Source organism: Arachis ipaensis, chromosome B5 (genome assembly GCF_059453495.1).
Source record: "Arachis ipaensis isolate K30076 ecotype BB chromosome B5, ASM5945349v1, whole genome shotgun sequence".
NCBI classification, from domain to species: Eukaryota; Viridiplantae; Streptophyta; class Magnoliopsida; order Fabales; family Fabaceae; genus Arachis; species Arachis ipaensis.
This window is the reverse complement of record NC_142440.1, coordinates 10,300,283-10,322,148: the sequence shown is the minus strand read 5'-3', so window position 1 is coordinate 10,322,148 and position 21,866 is coordinate 10,300,283. Positions and strand designations below refer to the sequence as shown.

Here is a 21,866-nt window from a genome sequence, read left to right as displayed (position 1 = left end):
GACGGTTCGATTTATTTGATGAAAAGAATAAATCGGAGAGTCCGATTTGCTTGAAGAAAAAATTAAACTCAAAATCAGAGGATTCGATTTGTATTTTTTATTTTTTTTATTTGTTAAAATAAAAATCGATAAAAAAAATTTTATTTTCGAAATCATAGATCAAACCGATTTGTGATTATTTGTTTAAAAAACAAAATAATACAAACAAATGGTGCCTCCAATTTATGTCATCCCATAGCCAAATAAAATATCTCTCTCTTCACACCATATTGTCATATAAGTTTCTCTCTCCCACACGAAAAATCAAAAGCGTAAAAGTTTCAGTATCGGTCCCTCGGCTCATATATCTTCTAGGCCTCTCTGCTTTTGAAAGGATGGCATTCTGAAGAAAGGATGATCAGCGAAGAACGCATGGTATGTGTTCATGGCCGCTGCCACACTGGTGTTCTCTCCGGTGACGCCCCTGCACTGTACGAATCTGGAATCCAAAGCGATGTGGACGAGACTTTCAGTGGGTCTCCTCTGCTGCCGGCGCTCCGAATGAAGCTCCGTCGCCGAGGGTGCACGATGATGAAAGCTTCAGCTTCCTCTCCTCCGAATCTGCAACTCCGATGCTGCCGCTTCCCTGTTCCCAGACTATTTGCCAACAATCTCGCTCTCCCTGTCCTCCATTGCTCGCATGACCCAGACCAAGAACCAAAACCCATGCCCAAACCCAGCCCGAACAAGACCACCTCCCTTCCCTGCGCCAAGCCAGCTCCCCCTTCTCGCGAAGCAGACATGCATCCTATACCACCTCAAAATCTAGCTTGCTACGTCAATTTGGTTGCATCCTTTGCCTCGGTTAAAACTGCCTCCGCCGCTGGGTTTCCACTACCACCATTTCTTCATCTTCAATTGCTTTAATCATGGGCGTGGAAGTCTTTGTGATATCTCGGATCAGGTTTGCTTCCGTTGGGTCTGCTTTATCTTCTCCAACGCTTCTATCGCATGCACAACAGAACTCTTGATTTGTGCGTGTCATCCTTGCGCAGGGGCCATGCTAATCTTCTCTGTATCGTTCCAATTTTATCGGATGTCCCGTAGGGACTCTATTGAGGTGCTTCTACCTAAACGACTAAACCAAGGTTTGGAGCAACAATCAATTTTTTTTTTTTTTTGGTAGTGAAACAACAAGCAGTTTTGAAGTAAAATATCCAAACATGATTTCTGAAAGTGTTTTGCCGGTTTTATAGTCTTTTCTTTCTTGGGTGTACTTTTGGGTTTTTGGTAACAATTGAGGGTTTTTAATTAAAATGATGCAAATATAATTGGGCTTTGGCGGAGAGAGGTGGATTATCATGGTTGGGCCATTGGAGGAACCTGGAGAGAGGTGGATTATCATGGTTGGGCCATTGGAGGAACCCGTAGATCCTGGAGAACCAATATAGGCTCCTCACATTAAGTCCCAGCTTTGAATTTTGATTTTTCTTCTCGGTGTGACCTGGCACACTGTTGAAATAAATCACTGTTTGCATCGCTTGGCAATGAGAGAGAATCATGCATGAGACGAGAGCGTTGAACACACACCAAAGAAGAATAACCAGAAAGAACAAGAAAGCAAAGAACACATATATTCACGATAACATGACAGTTTGTTTTGCGGGTTCTGAATTTTGACCTTCAAGATTACGAACCAGGAGAAATAATGTGTTCTCCTTTGAACTTGTATATTCCTCTTTAACAGTCAGGCATCAGGCACCGGGTTATTCATATCTTATACACGTAGATAATGGACAGCCAAATCATAATAAAACATTTGCACTCAAATTCAGCAAATCATAATTTAGTGCAAGCCATGTATAGGATCAAAATTAAAGTTGAAAAAAAAAAATTAAAACAAACTGTGGACGGATTCACCAGATATTCCCTAACTAAGTCTAGTTTCTGCAGGGTCTAGAGTGCTGAGATTCAAGCCCTTGTTTTTTCGTCAGTGATCATCAACACATCAGAGTTTATGTTGCTATCATATTATCTCAACAATGAGGAATCATGAAACTTTACAGCTAGACTCGTAATTTCTCGCAAGAAAAATACACTTACGAGCCATGCATAAGAGAATTAATATCCTCATTCCTCGGGTTATCTAACATCCTTCTAGTATGAAGATACACGATATAGAATTATAGACAGAAGAGAATGACAGAAATACTAAATTAATACACACTACCTAGATAATATTAGGCCCCACATAATTGCTTTGTGTTTTTCTCTATCACAATACAATCCTCTAACTTAATGTCCAAATATATACATATGTATAATCCTCTACCGTCAAGTTACCCTCTCATAACAAAGGCGGAAAGTTTATTAGGATGGAAGTGATGTAATTTTTTTCCCTTTGGTGACTAGGAAGTGATGTTAATTACCTTCTCATAAGTAATGCTGATCGAGCAAAACCGCATACATATTCAGTGTGGAAACTGGAAACAGCAAATGCAGTAGTTTAAACTTTTGAGGCCGAATGGAGTAAAACTATAAAGCTTCAAAAGTGGGCTTCTCAATCTCTCCATATCAGTTTCAAATACACACATTGGAATGCTCAGCTATGTAATGAAATAAAGAGTATGAAAGCATTAAGAATATCTCTTCAGTGAACTTCAATTTCTCCTGGTCTATAGTAATAAGTTAAGATTAAGTCTCAAAACACTACCAAACTTTTTAAAGGTTGCCTCAAATGCAACTATTCAACAATCAACAAGGCATCACAATGAAGTCAAATTTCATGTAATGTAACGAAATATAAACGGGACTGTACATATAAGAAAAATATAGAAATGCAACATAGCAACCGATTTCCCCGGCAATGGCAGAGTGGCAGCTCCATCCAAGCAATCCATGCAGACGCCAAGGAAACGCTGCAGACTTGGGCTTGGGGATCGGGTTCGCAGCAGTGTTGTGGCCTTTGGGCGTGATATAGACATAAGAAGGTAGCCCTAAACATTGTTTTCAACATCAGGCCTTTCCACAGCCTAGAGTAAGTTCCAACTCATCCACTCCCACCTCATGTATCCTCTCACCCTCCCATGGCTTCACTCGACCATTCTCAAAGTCAAAATCCGATGGTCTTCCTCTCTCTGCAGCCTGGCCCCATTGCATGCCTTCATTCATATCCATGGAACCCTGGGGAGTGATCTGCTGCATTGCTGGTTTCACAAGGTTAAAGGTAGGCGACGGAGGAGCAGCCGAGGCAGTCGTTGTCTGAAAACTAACCCAGCGACCGGAGTCCACAGTGGAAGCATCAGATTCATCACACTCAGGAATGGTGGAAGTAGCCAATTGGTGGCGGCGGGAGGGGCTGGATGGGGCGGATACCGCGAAGAGAGGATGGCGGAACGAATTAAGAGAGGAGACATTGGAGAGGGATTCGAAATCCGCCTTCCTTTTAGAACCCCTGGAGGTTGGGGAAGAAAGAGGAGGGGTAACAGGGGCACTATTGGATATTCTAAGAGGAGGAAGGTTTGTGGGGATGGAGGTGATGTTATGAATGAATGGTAGGAGGAATGAAGAGGGGTTTTGAAGGTTGGGATCAATGCGAGAGGGGCTGGGGAATGATGAGGAAGTTGGGCTAGCATGGTAGGAAGGAACAGGGCTTGGGAATGCTGATGACTGTGGGCTTGGCTGCAGTGAAGAACAACCACTCATGTTCGCTGGAGTTCCTCCAATCTCACCTTGCGGCCTCTTGCATCCCTGTCATCAAAACACAGATCTCAATCAAGATTTCTAGGGTGAAACTAACGGAACATAATCAATCATCTAGAACTATCACAATGACACCTGATCTCAGATTAACACTACAAAAGCTAGTTAGATCGCAAGCCTCCAGGATCAAATCAAACTTTTTGCAAGATTAGAAAGCGGATCAACAAAGCAAGCAAGAAAGAGCAAGTAGATCTGAGAGGGAGAGAGAAGTAGAAGAAGAAACCTTGCGGTAGGTAGTTCCGTCCTCTTCGACAATCCAACCAGCTTCGGCACAGAGAGCTTTCAAGACCTCGTTGTTATCACAGTGCTTGGGAAGCTTGTAGTTACCCTGAGCTCGAAGACCAGCGTAGATCTTCGCTGCAATCGCTCTCCGCCTTCTCTCTCTCCGCTTGTTGTTCTCCCTCTCCTTCCACGTCGGCAGCCTCCCCGACGATCCACCGCCGGTCATCTTTCCGGCGCTTCCACCCGCGCTCTCTGTGTTAGCTTTGCACAGTTAAAACTTAAAACCCTCTCCCTCTCTTTTTCTTTCTCTTTCTCTTTCTCTTTCTCTGAGTGTGGGTGTCAAGAGGGAGAGGAGGATCCTTTATTTTTTTTTTTAATTTTTCTGTAAATCTAAGTTATTTGTGTCAGGTGCAGGAGAAGAGAAGGAGGAGAAGAAAATGAAGTGCTGCTTCCTTTTTAGATTCTTCCCACCCTTCCTCTCTTTCTCTCTCCTTCCCTTTTCACACTTCCCTCGGTTTTTCTCTTCCATAACCATTTCTTATTTTATTTTTATTTTTTTTTATGTGTAGGGTTGGATTGCAGATGGAGAGGAATGGACCGGTTGCTTTTCTCATACCAAAATTCGTAAAGCTAAATGCTATTTTAATATTATTTTCTTAAGATAATTAAATTAAATGATGTATACTAATGTAAAGAATTCGAATGACGCTATTGTAAATTTATTGGTTCATTGATTAAAAAAATAAAAATATTATTTATATATTAAAATTATTTATAAAATTAATTATTAATATATTTATATATATTATTTAATTTATTTTAATGTGTATTTATATTTTAATATATATTTTATATTAATAAGTAATTTTAGTATACACTAGAGAGAAAGAATACAGACTCACACTCATTGATTCAACCGTGCACGTTCATAAATGTATTAAAAAAGTGTGATCTCTCTGTACAAGAATTGGATCTTACACACACATTTAAGGAACGCGATCCATGAAGCATTAACTAACCTTCTATAATTATATATGTAAACTGAATATATAATTAAGCATCAACACAAATTTTTTACTTATTAAACTTAATTTTATTAGAATCTTGTTGACTTATTTTTTAAGAACACATTTTAAGAATTCTATTTTCTAAAAAAATATTTTATTAAAAATTATTGAAAAAATATATTTTATATTGAGTATATTAAATATATAAAAAATAAAATTATTATTATACTCTTAAAATATATTTTGAGAGTATAAATTAGCTAAATGTTTTTTGGTAGTATTTAAGTTATTTATTATTTAACGTTAATTAATCATCATTTAATTAGTTTATATATAAAACAAACGAGAAACGCGAGAACAATTTCGTGGAACTTTGCCGAGTAGCCCATCATCCATCATGAATGCAGACAAGATATAGTGAATAATAATGAATTGTAACTAGTAGTCAAACATTTAGGCAATCTAAGTCCATGTATCATCCATTATTAGAAAAACTTGCATGAACTTAAATTGAGCTTAGGATAATTTTGTGGTGATAATATTCATGTAACTAATGTAGTCATGTGTAAAGGTAGTAGGCAGGCACAAGGGCACGGCGTTGAAATAAAGAGGGAGGGAAGATGTCTATCATAGAAAGACCTAACGCACCGTTCCTTCATCAAAGGCACATGACTTGTTTGTTCGTTAGCACTTAACACATACATTCATATTTGATGGTGTAGATTAGACTGTACCTATACGGCATACCACAGTCCAATTATGCGGCGTCCACACACCCACATGACTAACATGGCCCACCACCCCCGACCCCTACATCTCTACCCCCTCCCTCACTAGCTCTACTTACACTATATTTAGTTTGATAGAAAATGAATGAAAAAAAATAATATTTTTTTGTTTAATTATCAAAAAAAATAAAAAAAAAATTTATGAAAGTTTTACTAAAAAAATTTTTTTTCCATCACAAAAAAAAAAGTATTATATTTTTTGTATTTTTAATACTATCTTTAGTTATATTATTATTAATAATTATTAATATAAATTTAATTTTAATATATTATTATAATAAAATTTATATTTAAACATTATATGTATTAGATAAATAATTTAAATTAAATATATAAAATTATAATATTTTATAATATTCATAAAATATAATAAACATAAATAAATAAAAATATTTATATTTTATTTTATAATAAAAATATTAATATAATTTTATATTATTATAATTTTTTTTTACACACAAATAATTCAATTTTTTATTTTTTTATTTTATTTTTTTTTATTCTATTTTCTTCCAACCTCCAAACAAAGTGTTACCTTCCAAAACATGAACTAAACAATAACAATCAAAATAAAACTATGATTTTTAGTGGTTTTTTCTTCTAAAAAATAAAGAGTTACTGTATATAAGAGCATATGGTAGGTGGATCTGTGAGTTGAGACTTGAGAGTGTGGGTATGATGTTTAATATTGTTAGTGGATGAGGGAGGGGCCTTGCTGGTCATTTTATATTTTGGTAAGAAACCGAAAGTGAAAATGGAGAAACAAGAAGACCAGTCAAAGCAAGTTGCAACCCACATGCAAATTCGCTGTGGGAGATAGAGATGCTATGAGGCAGAAACACCCACCCAAAGTGGGTCCTACAATTCGAGCATCTCCATTATTGCCAATTGGTTGGTTTCAACAAATATACAACAATTCCATAATTGCATCATCACAAGACCATTTTTTGCCTCCCTTACACACAATATATAGCACATAGGACATAGGACATGGATACTAATTAAATTTATCTTATGTTTTTCATATTTTTATCTTCGAAAACTGTTACCATTATGTAAAATCTTCTTTAACTAATGGGGCTTAATTATCTTTTGCTTAAATAAGCTTAATTTCTCTAGTTAAACATAAATAACTCCCTCCATAATATCAAATTGAGAATTATACAATGAACCAAGTTATCAAAGGGTTTTTCTTCATTTCGTTTATTTTAAAATAAATGTTTTGATTTTATTATATATTCAAAATTAATTTCTTTAAGGATAACTCATGTGCAAATATATTAATTAATATCTTAATGTATGAAAAATGGCACTAATTAGGGGTTTGTTACTAAACCAAACAGAATTAAAAAAATCAGTTTTTTTTTTTTTTTTCAATTCGATTTGATTATCGGTTGTTAGGGTAAGAATGACAATATTATCTAAACATGTAGGTACCCACTCTATTCCTACTCGTTTGGGGGCGGATATAGAGATGGCAACGAATCCCGCCTCCTGCCTCCAAAACCTGTCCCCGTTTCTGTAACAAGTAACGGAGACCCCGTATCCGCCGAGCACCGGGATCTCCGCCGATTTTTATAAAAAGTAATAAAAATATAAAAATATAAAAAAACAGAAAAAATAAAAAAAAAAAGATCATTCTCGATTGTTATTACAAACATATTTTTTATTGTCTCCAAATACTTAAAGAGCAATAAACAACAAATATCTCTACTAAATATATTTATAAAACATTTAAACAACCAAACATATTCAAAAACTAAAATACATAATTCTCAAGCCTTCTTTCATCCTGTGATGGTAGTGATGGTAAATTCTTATTTATTTGAATCCTACATCGAACAAAAAATCACAAATCACAGGAATCATGAAATTTCGAAGAAATCACAAAAATCAAATCACATAAATTACAGAAATATAAATTGTAATCAACAGAATCAAAATGAGGAATAATCAAAGTCAGAAATAATACTATAATAATTAACAAGTTCTTCAAAATAAATTAAAATGAACAAGTTCTTCAAAGCATATTAAAATAAATTAGAACAAGTTCTTCAAAGCAAATTAATAAGTTCTTCAAAATAAATTAACATTAACAAATTTTTCAAAACAAATTAAAATAAATCAGAGCAAGTTCTTTAAAGCAAAATAACATTAACAAGCTCTTCAAAATAAACTAAAATAAATCAGTACAAGTTCTTTAAAGCAAATTAATAAGTTCTTCAAAGCAAATTAGGATAAATGAGAACAAATTTTTCAAAGCAAATTAACAAGTTCTTCAAAACAAATTAAAATTAACAAGTTCTTCAAAGCAAATTAAGATAAATCAGAAAAAGTTCTTCAAAGTAAAATAAAATTAACAAATTCTTTAAAGCAAATTAAAATAAATCAGTACAAATTATGCAAAACAAATTAAAATTACAAAGATAATATGATAGATGAACCCTAAAACCACAACTGAATAAATTTAAATGGTAGTTCATAAAACTTACCGAGAAGAAGAGCAGCTGAGCTAACGGTGAAGATCGGGAACAAGGCGAAGAGGCGAAGACGTGAAGACGAGAAGACGAGGAGAGGCGAAGACGCGAAGAGACGAAGATTGGCAAAGAGGCTAGCAACGTTGCTACCTCGGCTGGGTTAGGCGGAGACAGCGATGTTCTCCTCAGCTAGCCAAATGCAACGACGTTGTTGCGATTGTGAATGGGATGACTGATGAGACTCAGACGCTCGAGGAGAGGGTAGGAGCTTCGTGTTGGCAGCAGTGACAGGGTAGGAGATGGCGAACAGCAGTGGTGACTAGTAGTGGTAAAGGAGAGGAGATGAGAGGAGAGGAGAGGGAGAACGAGCTTCAGAGTTCAGAGTGAGCGAGTGTGAGTGACGGCTAGGGTTGGAAACTTGGAATTTTCAACTCCTCAATTTGATATATATATATATATATATATATATATATATATATATATATATAGGGTATTATTGTCTTTTTATATATACGGGGATTATACGGGTCCCCACGAGGCGGGAACCTCTATTCCCGCCCCTCCTCGTATAATAAATGGGTCCCCGTCGTCCGTCTCCGTGGGCACAAAATCCTCTCATATCCGTCCCTCGGCGGGTAAATCTCTACGTGTATTCGCCTCGTTGGGAATTTTTGCCATTCCTAAATAGATATTATCAGTTTCGATGCAGAGTAAGTTTTTAGTAGAATGGTGTCAGATTTAGATAACGTTCACTCCGATGTGTATATATATATATATATATATATATATATAATAATTAGTAAAATGATTAATAATATTGTATCTTATTTAATTGTTTATTTTCATTTATGTTATATATATAATGATAGTTATATAATTTTATTTATTAGATTTTAATAATTATAAGGGACGGGTAGAGGTAGGTATAAGCAGAATGGGGGGCTAGATTTGAATAAATAAATGTATTGATGCATCCACGGTTGATTTTGTGCCTCTAGAGCTTGTACTTGCTTTTCATATTATTGACCTTTTTTTGTACTGCTGTCATATAGGACATCTTGTTAATTATTTAACTTTGACCTTACGCTGCAACTACATTGAAGCTAAATGAAACTTTTTTGGATTCAAATAGGACACTTTATACTTTAAAGACCAAAATATAATTACGCTAAATGTAGAGGACCAATTTAATACTTTACCCTTAAAAAAATTATACAAAATATAAATATATAGGATTAGAAAAAATATTCCATTACTTAAAATTAAGTAAATATCTTATTAAAAATTATTTTAACAAATAATTTTTACAAGAAAAATTGTACTATTAAATAATTATGTATTATTATACTATATGTTAATTTTGTAGGGAGTGGAGTGAGTGAGATGCACCGAAAAAAAAGAAATTTTTTATATTTCTAAAAGAAAAGATAAACTCAACTATATATACTATTTATTTATTTATTTATTTATTATGTGTTACAGGTCTACAAATTTGTGAGTCAAATATATGAATACAAATATGATATTTGCAATCTAATTCTATAAGAATATGGATGGAATCTAATAACTATACAGATTAAATAATATTTATAAATTAGGGTAAAAAATGCAAACAAGCTAAAGGGAGTTTAATTTGACACAAATAAGCCAAAGCAAAATCTAATTCAACAATCAACCAAACCACATTTCTATATAATTCGAACCAATATTGTTCGAACTCACTTTGCAAGTAATTCGAACCACCTTGGTTCGAACTCAACCTCCATAATTCGAACCAAATAGGTTCGATTTACACTGAAGAAATATTCACTTAGTAATTCGAACTAAGTTGGTTCGAATTACTCAGAATTCGTTCCACACAGCAATTTAAGTTACGAACATAGTTTCCGCATCATGTGATAATAAAACTCGTACATTTATTTTTGTCGGTGTGCATTAGACATACATTTCGTTTAAAACTGCAGTGACAGAACATATTCATTAACTAAAATCCCATTCAAAGTACATCGCACTAACGTTAACAAATTCTATCAGTCACCAACTACAAGTAAGAAAACCGAAAATAGTGGAATCTAAACGCGAAACTGAAATAACAAAAGTACCAAAGCCACCAATAGACCTAATCATGTCCTCGTGTGTGCTCTGCTCCTTCGAGCTGTGGGTAACTCCGACGTGTGTGGCCGGGCTGCCGACAAAGCCCACATCTCTATGGCCGGTTCGGATCTGCCTCGTCCATATTGGTCCGTATCCGAGTGGACCTGGGACGATCCTCTCTCGCACGCCTCTTATTGGGGTCAGGGATGACAGTCGGCCCGTCATATGGTGGCCAGAAACCCTCCGAAATGGGAGGTGTGAAACCCATCTGATACACACTGAAGACCGAATTAAGACGATACACCTGGTGGACGTAAGGCTCCCATGTAAGCTGTGAGTAGGCACAACATGCGAGTGCGTGGGGACACGGGAAATGAAGTACCTGGAAGTATCCGCAGTCATATGTGTGAGATGCAAGCGAGACTCTATAGGTACCCAGTGAGAAAGAACCAGTCGGAGTTGTCTCTGCGACGGTGAACTCAGAGTTATCCCTGTCGTACACAGTAACCGTGAAGCACCTAGCCGTCTTCAAGTTGGCCTCTATACACTTCACCAAGTGCTGACTAAATTGTTGTCCGGTTCCCATCTGCGCCTCAGCCTCCCTCCCTTTGCGAACAAATAATTTGGCCAACCTTCCATATGTTGCCTTCACTAGCGAGCAAACAGAAAGATTTCTGACACCCTTGAGGATTGAGTTCACACACTCAGATATATTCGTCGTCATGTGTCCGAATCTACGCCCCTCATCACAATGTTGTGTCCACAAGGAATACTCAATCCGGTTAGCCCAGTCACACATCGCCGGGTCTTTGGACCTAAGAATATCAAACCAGTAATGAAACTCGACCTCCGTCTTAGCGTACGCCGCATTCACAAGTAGCCTCCTTGCGTCTTTGCCCTTGAAGGTGAGGGCGAAGTTTGCCGCAACATGTCAAATGCAGAATGCCCGGTATGCAGACGAAGGTAACCAGACTCCGTCAGGAGCCTCAAGGGCGGCCTTGATGCCGTTATGCCTTTCCGAGATAACCAGCAGACCCGACTGCGGTGTCACATGCTCACGCAGGTGGGAGAGAAAGAATGACCATGACTCAACATTCTCACCCTCGACTAATGCGAATGCAACAGGGAGTATGTTGGAGTTCCCGTCCTGTGCAATCGCGACAAGCAATGTTCCCCCATACTTGCCATACAGATGGGTGCCGTCAATACTAACTAGGGACTTGCAATGACGGAATGCCTCGATACATGGTGGAAAGGTCCAGAATAGTCTGTGAAAATAAGTTCGAGACTCGTCCAACTGTCCACCGACACGAACAGGGCTCGTCCTTAGCACTGCAACAGTACCAGGCATCGTCAACTGGACTCCTAACACCCACCTTGGGAGCTCGTTGTACGACTCATCCCAATCACCATAGATGAGGGCAACAGCCTTCTGCTTCGCCAACCAGACCCTCTTGTAAGTTGGCCTAAACCCAAAGTGTGCGGTGGTGGCATTTAGGAGCACCTTGATGCTGACGGATGCATCAGCCCTCACCATTGGCATAATGAATGCCGATATGACATGGTAATCCAAACTCCTGTGGTCGCTAGAAATGGAGGTGGCGAGACAAGTATGCGGTCCGTTGTAACGTTTGACCTCCCAAATCCCCTTGCGCTGTCGGAGACTGAGCCGAATCAACCATGTGCACCCATTGCCGAACTCAGAACACTTGCCCACATACCGGCGATAGTCAGACTCCACGACCTTGTACTGTACCCCTCGCCGGATGCTGTAAGTTTTGACACTTAACAGGGCCTCTTCTTTATCCGAAAATTGCTGACCAACCTGAAACTCTGTCAGACCTGTAGACCCTTCAGCATCTCTAGCGCCAAATCCAGCCGGCTGCCCAGCAACCCCCTCCTGCCTCATGGCATCCAAGTCCAAAGAGAAAAAATGTGGAGGGTACTGTTGCGTGCCAGAGCTAGAACCACCGCCCGGCCCAGCAGGCTCACTTGCTCCAACATCATCGCCACTGTCATCAGCAATCATATCCGACTCGACATTATCGTCTTCTGGATCATCCAAGAATCCATCTCCAACCCCAACCGGTGCAGCACACTGTAAAGATGTCGGCAGATACCCACCTTCACCGACCTCGTCGCCTATACTGCCGATGAGATCAACAGCGAACGAAGGGGAGGCGACAGGTTAGACGGGTGGCATGTACGCAGGGATGGAGGAAGATGCAACGGCAGGTCTGGAGCTAGAACCGGCTACCGTGGCTAAAGTGGTGGTATTCCGGTTCGAACCCCCGAGCTGGACACCGCGTCAACCAACTTTGCCAACAGTTCTGGTGTCCTAACCTCTGGAAACTGCCGGCGATAATGAAACATGACCTGCAAGTCCTCATCACTCCCGATCGTGAAACAATCGTACTTTACGGTGTTCTGCAGCACCGTGATTGGAAATCGATAAAAAAACTTCTTAATCCGTTTCACACCTTCCAGACCGAGTTTCAGCAGTACAGATCTAACAAGGTCCTCATACCTCGTCGTAGGCGTGACGATAATACAGAGAGGATGCTTATGAGTGAACTTCACACCGGAATGAGTTTTCTTCTTAATGGATCCTCTGTGGTGAACCAACACAGTGAAACTCTCCTCACTAGCCATGTAACCCCACTCTAATGATAGCAACTCACATTCACACCATACATATATAGCTCTGGTCCTCACTAATTCGAACCATTCTAGTATGAAATATGGTCTGTGTAATTCGAATCAAGCTGGTTCGAATTAATTGACTGTAAATCGAACCTATTTGGTTTGAATTATGGAGGTTGTGAGTTCGAACCAAGGTGGTTCGAATTATGTGGCTATGGGAACATGTGTAATTCGAACCTATTTTGTTCGAATTACTTGCAAAGTGAGTTCGAACCATATTGGTTCGAACTATATAGAAATGTGGTTTGGTTGATTATTGAATCAGATTTTGCTTTGGCTTATTTGTGTCAAATTGAATTCCCTTTGGCTTGTTTGCGTTTTTTACCCTATAAATTATGAATCGAATGCGAATAAATACCGCAAATTTGCAAATATTATTCAAACTATGTCCACTCCCTATCAGCCATTTTTTACTTGATTCATGGCTTCCCTGTGTGTAAAATTAATGTGTTAAAATATGTCAAAAATAGAGACGGATTCAGAAATATTATCATGGGGGATCAATAACACATATAATATTAAAAGTTATGTAAAAAATTATATAATATAAGATATATTACAAAAATATACCGATAGAGAATATATTTTAAAGTATAAAAAATATGTGTGTATTTTTTACTAACGAAGTGGTCGGTTCTTCATATCATAAAATTCATCGATAATAGAATTTGTGTCAAATTTTTTAACAATTTTTTTTCAATATAATTAAAAGATAATTAACAAAAAACTCATCTTTCATTTGTTTCTGAGTTATTTTTCACAATATTCATAGTTAAAAAAAATCTTTTAGTTGTAGCAGTTGAGATAGAGAGAATTAATACCAAATAAACAAAAAAAGATGGTCACAAGAAAAAAAATTCACTTTATAAGATTTAAAAATTTTTATTTAATTAAAAATATTAGTAATAATTTTTTTAAAATTTTTTAATATTATTACTTATTTTTTAAATATTAAAATTATTAATATTTAAATTAGACTAAACTTTTATTTATATTAGATTAAATACTAAATAATTTTTTTAAAATTAAATTATATATAATAATTTATTACTGTTAATTAAAAAAAAATGAAACCGAAGATTCCACTCGCCCCTTATATCAGTCCGTGGTAAAAAATAAATCCAAATATGTAATTTTCTAGATTTTATTCCAAAATACTTAAAACCTGTTCGTACACAATATATCAAAATTTCGATAAAGTAATTGGAACACTTGATAATTTTTCTAGACTAAAAACCTGTAAAAAAAAGTTAGAATCTGTACACAGTTGGAATGTCAGTTCTTAGTCTGCAATGGCATTGGCCTGGCGGCACCCAGCCAAAGTCCCAAAGATACTCCCACGCACACCACCTTTGATATATCACTCACTACACCATATAATAATAGGTATGAATAATAATCAAATACACTAATACAGTGTGGTAATCCCTAATTAATGTATATTTAATAGACTTTATATAATGTAGCACAATCTTAGAAAAAAAGCTTAAGATGATGACAATAATATGTTTTTGAACCTTAGTACATGTACGGCCAATTGTTGATTAGTGATGGCCCAGGGACTACTATTGAGTATCGTATTATTCAAGTTGGAAAACTAACCATATGTATATATCGGTATCAATAGACTTTTATAACGATCAAGTGATGGCATGTTCTTTTACCTTCTAAATGCAGTTCTAAATATTTTCGATCTAGTTATTAGTTACGCAAATATAATTAATCTGATCAATTTAGATAAGTTTATAAGTAATTTTTTTAATTTTTAATTTATAAAAAATTATAATATTAATATTTGATATAATTTTTAAAATTAAATTATAATTTTTTTAAAAATTATTTAAATATTTATAAAAAATTAGAAAAATAAATTTTTTTAGAATATATTTTTTTATTATTTTTTAAAATAAATATTTTTAAGATTAAAAATTTAACATAAAATAATTTATTTATAAACTATTTTTAATATAAATATTTATTATTTATTTTGTTTTTAAAAATTAATTAAGAACCTAATTACAACGGTAGAAAAGTAGAGAGAGAAAAGTAGTATAAGTAGAGTAGGATGATTGGGAACATGCCCCGTTGTGTTTCCGGTATTTGAGGTTTGGTGTGAGGTGACGTGATGTGAGATATGGACAAACAACGAGATGAGTGGGGCCCAGAGAGCAGGGGTTACAGTCGGCTCCACACGTGCGACACAGAAATCCATAACAAAGAAAAGAAAGGGGAAACAGCGTGGGTGGGTCTGGGTTTTGGAATGGGAAATAGTGAAAACGCACGGGGGGACCACCTTTGACGTGTCGTGTGCTTCATGGACTTTGTCTCTCTGCGGTCCCCCTTAACCCTTTCTTTCTGCTCTGCCTACACAAGAATCCCATCCATTCTTTTCATGCTCGCACCACACCACACATGATCTCTGACTCAGTCTCTCCTTGACACTTCTGCCCCCCTATCACTTCATTCCTTTGCATATACTGCAACAAAACAAGGGTTTGCTCATTTCTCTTTCCGTTTTTATTTTGAAGATTTTATAAAGGCTAATTTTTTATATAGAAAACATATTAGTATTGAAAAAATTTTAAGTGTATCAAAAATACTGGTGTTTCAATTATTTTAATTATTGATTTTAATTAATATATATTATATATTTTTTATAATTTAAATCAATAATTAAAACAACTAAAATACTAATTTTTTAGTACACTTAAAACTCTTCCATTAATATTTTTGTTGCCAATAGAATTATTTGATATAATTACATATATATAAACTTTGCATATAAAAAATCAGCATATAGAATGCATGTTGCAATATAGAAGGTATGTTGGATACGTGTTAATATTTTAACACATAATGTGTATGTTAGATATATTTTTTGTTTATCCATAATATTGATTTAAATATTAATATTTAATTAAAATACTATCTTTATCTTCATATTAAAAATATTTTTTGTTTTATAAAGATATTTTTCAATAAATTCTGTTTTTATTATTTATTTTAGAATAAACCACAAAATTAAAACTACCCATGAATAATTTTAATGCTAATAAAAATATTTTTAAATTTTGTTATCGATAAAAATGTCTTTAAATAATTTTAAAATATGTTAAAAATATCCAGTCATAATGATACAAATATAGCAAATGAGGAGTACATAAATAAAAGTAAAGAGTACATAAACAAAAGTCAAGCACGGTTGCAAGGAAGGATTGTAACAAACTATAGACAGGTGGCAGCTGGTTCACCTATTTCGGACAACAGGAAGAGCACCAAGGAGAAAACAAATAGCAAGTAGTTGAAGGATTATGATCATTAGTGAATTGTGGTTACTGGTTGCTGGCTGCTTCTTAAGGCTAGGGATTTTTGCACCTTCTTAAACCCCTTCTTCTTTCTGCTAGTCATATTCTTCAATTCCTTTATACTCATACTTCTATATTGTGAATTGCTTACTGATACACCTACTTAATAGTAATACCACACTACACTTTCTCAGTTTATTGGCTTTCCTGTATCATTTGGTGCTTTCATCCCATGGCTGTAGCTGACAATACCCGCATGAAAGGCATGTAAGCTGACATCAAAAAACTCTTTCAGATGTTCGAATCCATTTCTGAGGAGACTCGCGCTGAGCACGCACGATCGTCAGAAGCGACGAATCTGAAAATTGACGCGCTGCAACAATCTATTACTCAGCTTCTCCATGCCCAGCCTCATTACAGATCTGAGTTGCATGAGCTCTCCCATGGTTCGAACTCAGGATCAGAATTCCACCAGCGTCCTTTTATACAACCGCGTCGAGTGGGTTTCGATCTGCCTAAATTTGATGGTTCTGATGCGTTTGGGTTGGATATTTTCTCTGGATCAGTATTTTGACTACTTCCGTGTGCCTAAGGAAGAGCAAATCAGCATCGCGGCTATTCACATGACCGGTGCCGTGATTCCTTGGTTTCAAATGTCACAACGCGCTGCTCGATTTCGTTTATGGAATCAGTTGAAGCGTGCCATTGAACTCGAATTTGGGCCTTCTCTGTATGAATCGCCACGGAAATTATTATTCAAATTGCAACAATTGGGTACGATGAGTGACTATTACAACAAATTTGTTGCTTTAGCTAATCGTACACAAATTGATCCACCTGATGCATTGAAGGATTGTTTTATTAGTGGGTTAAAATCTGATATTAGACGAGAGGTGAAGGTACAGTGCCCTCCCTCCCTGATGCGTGCGGTCACATTAGCTAGACTTTACGTAGGACAAGCTTTCTTCAGTATCGAGAAGCACTTATGGTCTGGCCTCTCCTCGTCCTCAGCCGACTCCTGCAACTGCAAATTCGAGTAATAGGCCCATTCAGCGGAATACTCTGCCGTCGTTGCTTCCAACTCCACCCCAGCGTCCTGCCTTACCGTCGATGAAAAGCTCGGTGCGAAAAATGTCCCCGGCGGAGATTCAGAGCAAACGGGAGAAGGGATTATGTTACTGGTGCGATGAAAAATTTTCAGCTGCTCACCGTTGCCCGAATCGCCAGAATATGCAACTACAGCTAGTGTTAGATGATGCAAAGAGAGGACACAGGAATGCAAGAGTCATCGAAATCTGAGCCCAATTTGGAGGCCTTGGAGTCTCAGGTAGTTGAGCGTCATTTATCTTACAATGCTATGCATGGTACAAGTGGTCCTGCTTTGATCCGTGTTAACGCCATCATCAATGGCCTAGAGGTCCAGACCTTGATTGATGGTGGCAGTTCGGATAGTTTTATTCAACCTCGCATAGCCAAATATTTGAATCTTCCTATTGAACCTGCATCGGGATTTAAGGTGATAGTGGGCAGTTTTGAAGTCTTGCCGGTAGAGGGTCGCATTGCTAGTTTGGATGTTAATCTATCATGTTGCCTTGTTAGCATTCCAGAGGTTTACGTACTCCATGTGGCTGGGGGAGAGTTGGTGATTGGTTCAACTTGGTTACAAACATTGAAGGCTCATATGTAGACTACAATTCTTCATTTCTTCGCTTCTGGCATAAAGAGAAATTTGTCACTGTGCAGGGTTATAAGAGTCCACCTTCATCTCAAGCTCAATTTCATCATATACGAAGGTTGGTTAGCACCGATGCAGTGGCTGCAGTGTTTACTCTTGAACTTCAGCAATTGGATGGGATTGTCAAGCCACCCTTGCAGTTACCAGAAGCTCTTCACCCTGCCTTGGTCAGTTTGATGCAGCAATATGCTGTTGTTTTTGAGCAGCCTTCGGGTCTTCCTACCCGACATTCCCAAGATCATGGCATTCCTTTAATTGAAGGGGCTGCACCAGTTAAATCCCGTCCTTATCGTTACCCTCACAACTTGAAAGCACAAATTGAAACAATGGTGTCTGAGATGCTGCAAGAGGGGGTAATCCAACCCTCAAAAGCCCTTTTTCCTCTCATATTCTTTTGGTCAAGAAAAAGGATGGCACTTGGCCTTTTTGCACTGATTATCGGGCACTAAATGCAATCACAGTCAAAGATTGCTTTCCCATTCCTACCGTTGATGAGTTGTTGGATGAACTCTTTGGGGCTACTATTTTTTCAAAACTGGATCTTCGTTCGGGTTACCACCAAATCTTAGCCAAGCCTGAAGACCACTTTAAGACAGCATTTCGCACGCATTAAGAGCTGTATGAATGGTTAGTGATGCCTTTCGGCCTTACCAATGCCCCTGCTACTTTTCAGAGCCTTATGAATGATATTCAAGCCTTACTTGCACAAATTTGTTCTAGTTTTTTTTTAATGATATACTAGTCTATAGTTGTGGTTTTGACTTATATTTAGAGTATTTGGAACTAGTCTTAAAACTGCTGCAGCAAGAGTCTCTAGTTGCTAAACTTTCCAAATGTCTTTTTGGTTCCCCGGAAGTCGATTATTTAGGACATACAATCAAGGACGGTGGGGTTCACATGAAAACGGCTAAGGTTCAAGCAATTCTGGAATGGCCTCAACCTGCAAGCGTAAAACAGCTTCGGGGGTTTTTAGGCCTTGCTGGTTATTATCGATGATTTATTAAAGGGTATACCTCATTAGCAGCTCCTCTCACTGATTTACTTAAGAAAGACTCGTTTAATTGGACGGAGCAAGCTACTCAAGCCTTTCGACAGCTGCAGCATACTATATGCACCAAACTAGTCTTGGCATTGCCCAATTTCAATATTCCTTTTGAAGTGGAGACAGACGCTTTAGGTACTGATGTTGGGGCTGTTTTGATTCAACAAAAACACCCCATTGCTTATTTTTCCAAGAAACTACCTCCTACTTTACAGAAGCAATCCGCTTACATCAGATAGTTTTACGCCATCACTGAGGCCTTAGCTAAGTTTCGCCATTACTTGCTAGGCAAAAGATTTATTTTGCGCACTGATCACCAAAGCTTGAAAGCGCTCTTAGAACAAGATCTTCATACACCAAAGCAACATAAATGGCTTCATAAATTGCTCGGGTTTGATTTTGAAATCCATTACAAGGCTGGGACTAAAAATGTTGCAGCGGATGCACTCTCTCGCAGCTTCTTTGGGGCTTGGTCGGCGCCAAGAGTAGAGTGGCTAGACCAACTTCGTGCAAAATTAGTGGCGAATGAGGATCTCCGAGTATTATTGGCAAAGTGCAACTCCAATTCAGTTGAGGATTTGAATTACTCTTGTCAAAATGGCCTCTTGTTGTGGAAGAACCAATTAGTGGTACCTTCCAAAAGCACTTTAAGTAGGCAAATCCTTCATGAATACCACAATAGTGTGATTGGTGGTCATACGAAAATTGCTAAGACCGTAGAATGCATTTGTTCCATTTTCTATTGGCCTCATATGCAAAAGGATATCAGGCAGTATGTCTTATCTTGCTGCATTTGTCAGCAAGCAAAGGTAGAGAATAAGGCACCAGCCGGTTTGCTCAAGCCATTACCTATCCCTTCACAGGAATGGGAAGATATTGCAATGGATTTCATTGTGTCTCTGCCAATTTCATCCGGCTATTCAGTTATCATGGTGGTTGTCGACCGTTTGACTAAGTACGCCCATTTCCTTCCCTTGAAACAAGATTTTAATAGCAGGACAGTTGCAGAAACTTTTATCAACAATGTGGTTAAGTTCCATGGTTTTTCAAAATCTATTGTATCAGATAGGGATCGGGTATTTATCAGCAAATTTTGGCAGCACCTCTTTCGCATCCAAGGTACTAAATTAGCATTGAGCTCAGCTCATCATCCCCAAACTGATGGCCAGAGTGAAGTTTGTAATCAAACCCTGGAGATGTATTTTTGTTGTTTTTGTTTCGAGAATTCTAAGTACTGGCTGGAGTTTTTGCCGTGGACTGAATTTTGGTATAACTCCTCGTGGCACAGCAGTATCAAGATGACTCCCTTCAAAGCTCTTTATGGCAGGGACCTTCCTACTTTGGCTCGTTATGAACTCTCTAGTACTGATAATTCTTCCTTGCAAGAGTGGCTTCAGGACCGTGATCACTTACTCGATCAGCTGAAGTTTAATTTGGAACGCTCCCAGCAGCATATGAAACATGTTACTGATAAACATCACCGACAAATTGAATTTCAGGAGAGCGATTTGGTGCTTGTGAAGTTACAGTCGTATCGCCAACATTCCGTGGCACTGCGTAAACATCAGAAGCTAGGGTTGCATTATTTTAGTCCTTTTCCGATCAACAAGAAACTCAGTGACGTGGCCTATAGAGTGGAGTTACCTCCGGAAGCGCGTATCCATAATGTCTTCCATGTTTCAGCTCTCAAACGATTTCAGGGAGAGGGTACTTCCCAGTACTTCTCTCCCCCATTGACCATTACTAATGTGGGGCCAGTGTTAGAGCCTTTCGGGATACTTTCTACACGTTCTATTATGAGGGTGATAGACTAGTGCCACAATGTCAGGTGCAATGGAGATAGGGCAACTTGACAGAGACAATATGGGAAGATATTCATCACTTTCACAAGTTGTTTCTGGAATTCAACCTTGAGGACAAGGTTGTTGCTGATGGGGAGGATAATGATACGAATATAGCAAATGAGGAGTACATAAATAAAAGCAAGGAATACATAAACAAAAGTCAAGCACGGTTGGAAGGAAGGGTTGTAACAAACTATGGACAGGTGGCAGCTGGTCCACCTATTTCGGGCAGCAAGGAGAGTACCAGGGAGAAAATAAATAGCAAGTGGTTGGATGATTATGATCATTAGTGAATTGTGGTTACTGGTTGCTGGCTGCTTCTTAAGGTTATGGATTTTTTCACCTTCTTAAACCCCTTCTTCTTTCTGTTAGTCATATTCTTCAATTCCTTTATACTCATACTTCTATATTGTGAATTGCTTACTGATACACCTACTTAATAGTAATACTACACTACACTTTCTCAATCTATTGGCTTCCCTGTATCACATGATCAAAGACATACTCTGTTAATAGAAAAAACGTAACATGACTCACTTGTAAATGTTAGAGTCTCACCTTTTAAATATTTGTCACACCATTCTTTTGTATTAACATAGAATATTTTAATTTATAGATATGTATTTTTGTCACATTTTTAAATAATTTAAAAATATTTTTATCGATTACACAATTTAAAAGTATTTTTACCAATAATAAAATAATTCGAATATATTTTTAGTAATTTATCTATTTTACAAATACTCTAATTTAACAAATAAAATTTGTTAAATTAGATGCTAAATTTATATTTATTAGACAAACAAATCATTATGCCGAATTGTTCTATTAAAGATTAACAAATTTAGTTAAATAAATTCCAATTATTCACATAAAAATAAGGATAAATTACTATATTGAATCATTTC

The 21,866-nt window shown here is 37.1% G+C and overlaps 3 protein-coding genes, 1 non-coding gene and 1 pseudogene across 4 annotated transcripts; 1 reads left to right on the top strand and 4 right to left on the bottom strand.

The window, feature by feature from the left end:
- Window positions 1-988: 988 nt before the first annotated feature.
- Window positions 989-1,090, bottom strand: LOC148563351 (U6 spliceosomal RNA). The gene has a single exon (XR_015884098.1). It is a non-coding gene; the product is annotated as a U6 spliceosomal RNA (small nuclear RNA).
- A 1,538-nt stretch (window positions 1,091-2,628) lies between these two features.
- On the bottom strand, window positions 2,629-4,541 carry LOC107642846 (protein BZR1 homolog 1). Its single transcript, XM_016346337.2, has 2 exons — window positions 3,965-4,541; window positions 2,629-3,729 (listed from the first exon to the last, which is right to left on the bottom strand). Exons 1-2 carry the CDS (start codon window positions 4,187-4,189, stop codon window positions 2,995-2,997), a joined length of 960 nt encoding a protein of 319 aa, XP_016201823.1. The 5' UTR covers window positions 4,190-4,541; the 3' UTR covers window positions 2,629-2,994.
- A 5,900-nt stretch (window positions 4,542-10,441) lies between these two features.
- LOC148563350 (uncharacterized) lies at window positions 10,442-11,128 on the bottom strand. The gene has a single exon (XM_088486757.1). It carries the CDS (start codon window positions 11,126-11,128, stop codon window positions 10,442-10,444), a length of 687 nt encoding a protein of 228 aa, XP_088342883.1.
- Window positions 11,129-11,260: 132 nt separating this feature from the next.
- LOC148563349 (uncharacterized) lies at window positions 11,261-16,464 on the bottom strand. The gene is made up of 5 exons (XM_088486756.1): window positions 16,408-16,464; window positions 13,391-13,462; window positions 12,647-12,756; window positions 12,120-12,476; window positions 11,261-11,840 (listed from the first exon to the last, which is right to left on the bottom strand). Exons 1-5 carry the CDS (start codon window positions 16,462-16,464, stop codon window positions 11,261-11,263), a joined length of 1,176 nt encoding a protein of 391 aa, XP_088342882.1.
- Window positions 16,465-16,569: 105 nt separating this feature from the next.
- Window positions 16,570-21,248, top strand: LOC148563348 (uncharacterized; annotated as a pseudogene).
- The last annotated feature ends 618 nt before the right edge of the window (window positions 21,249-21,866 follow it).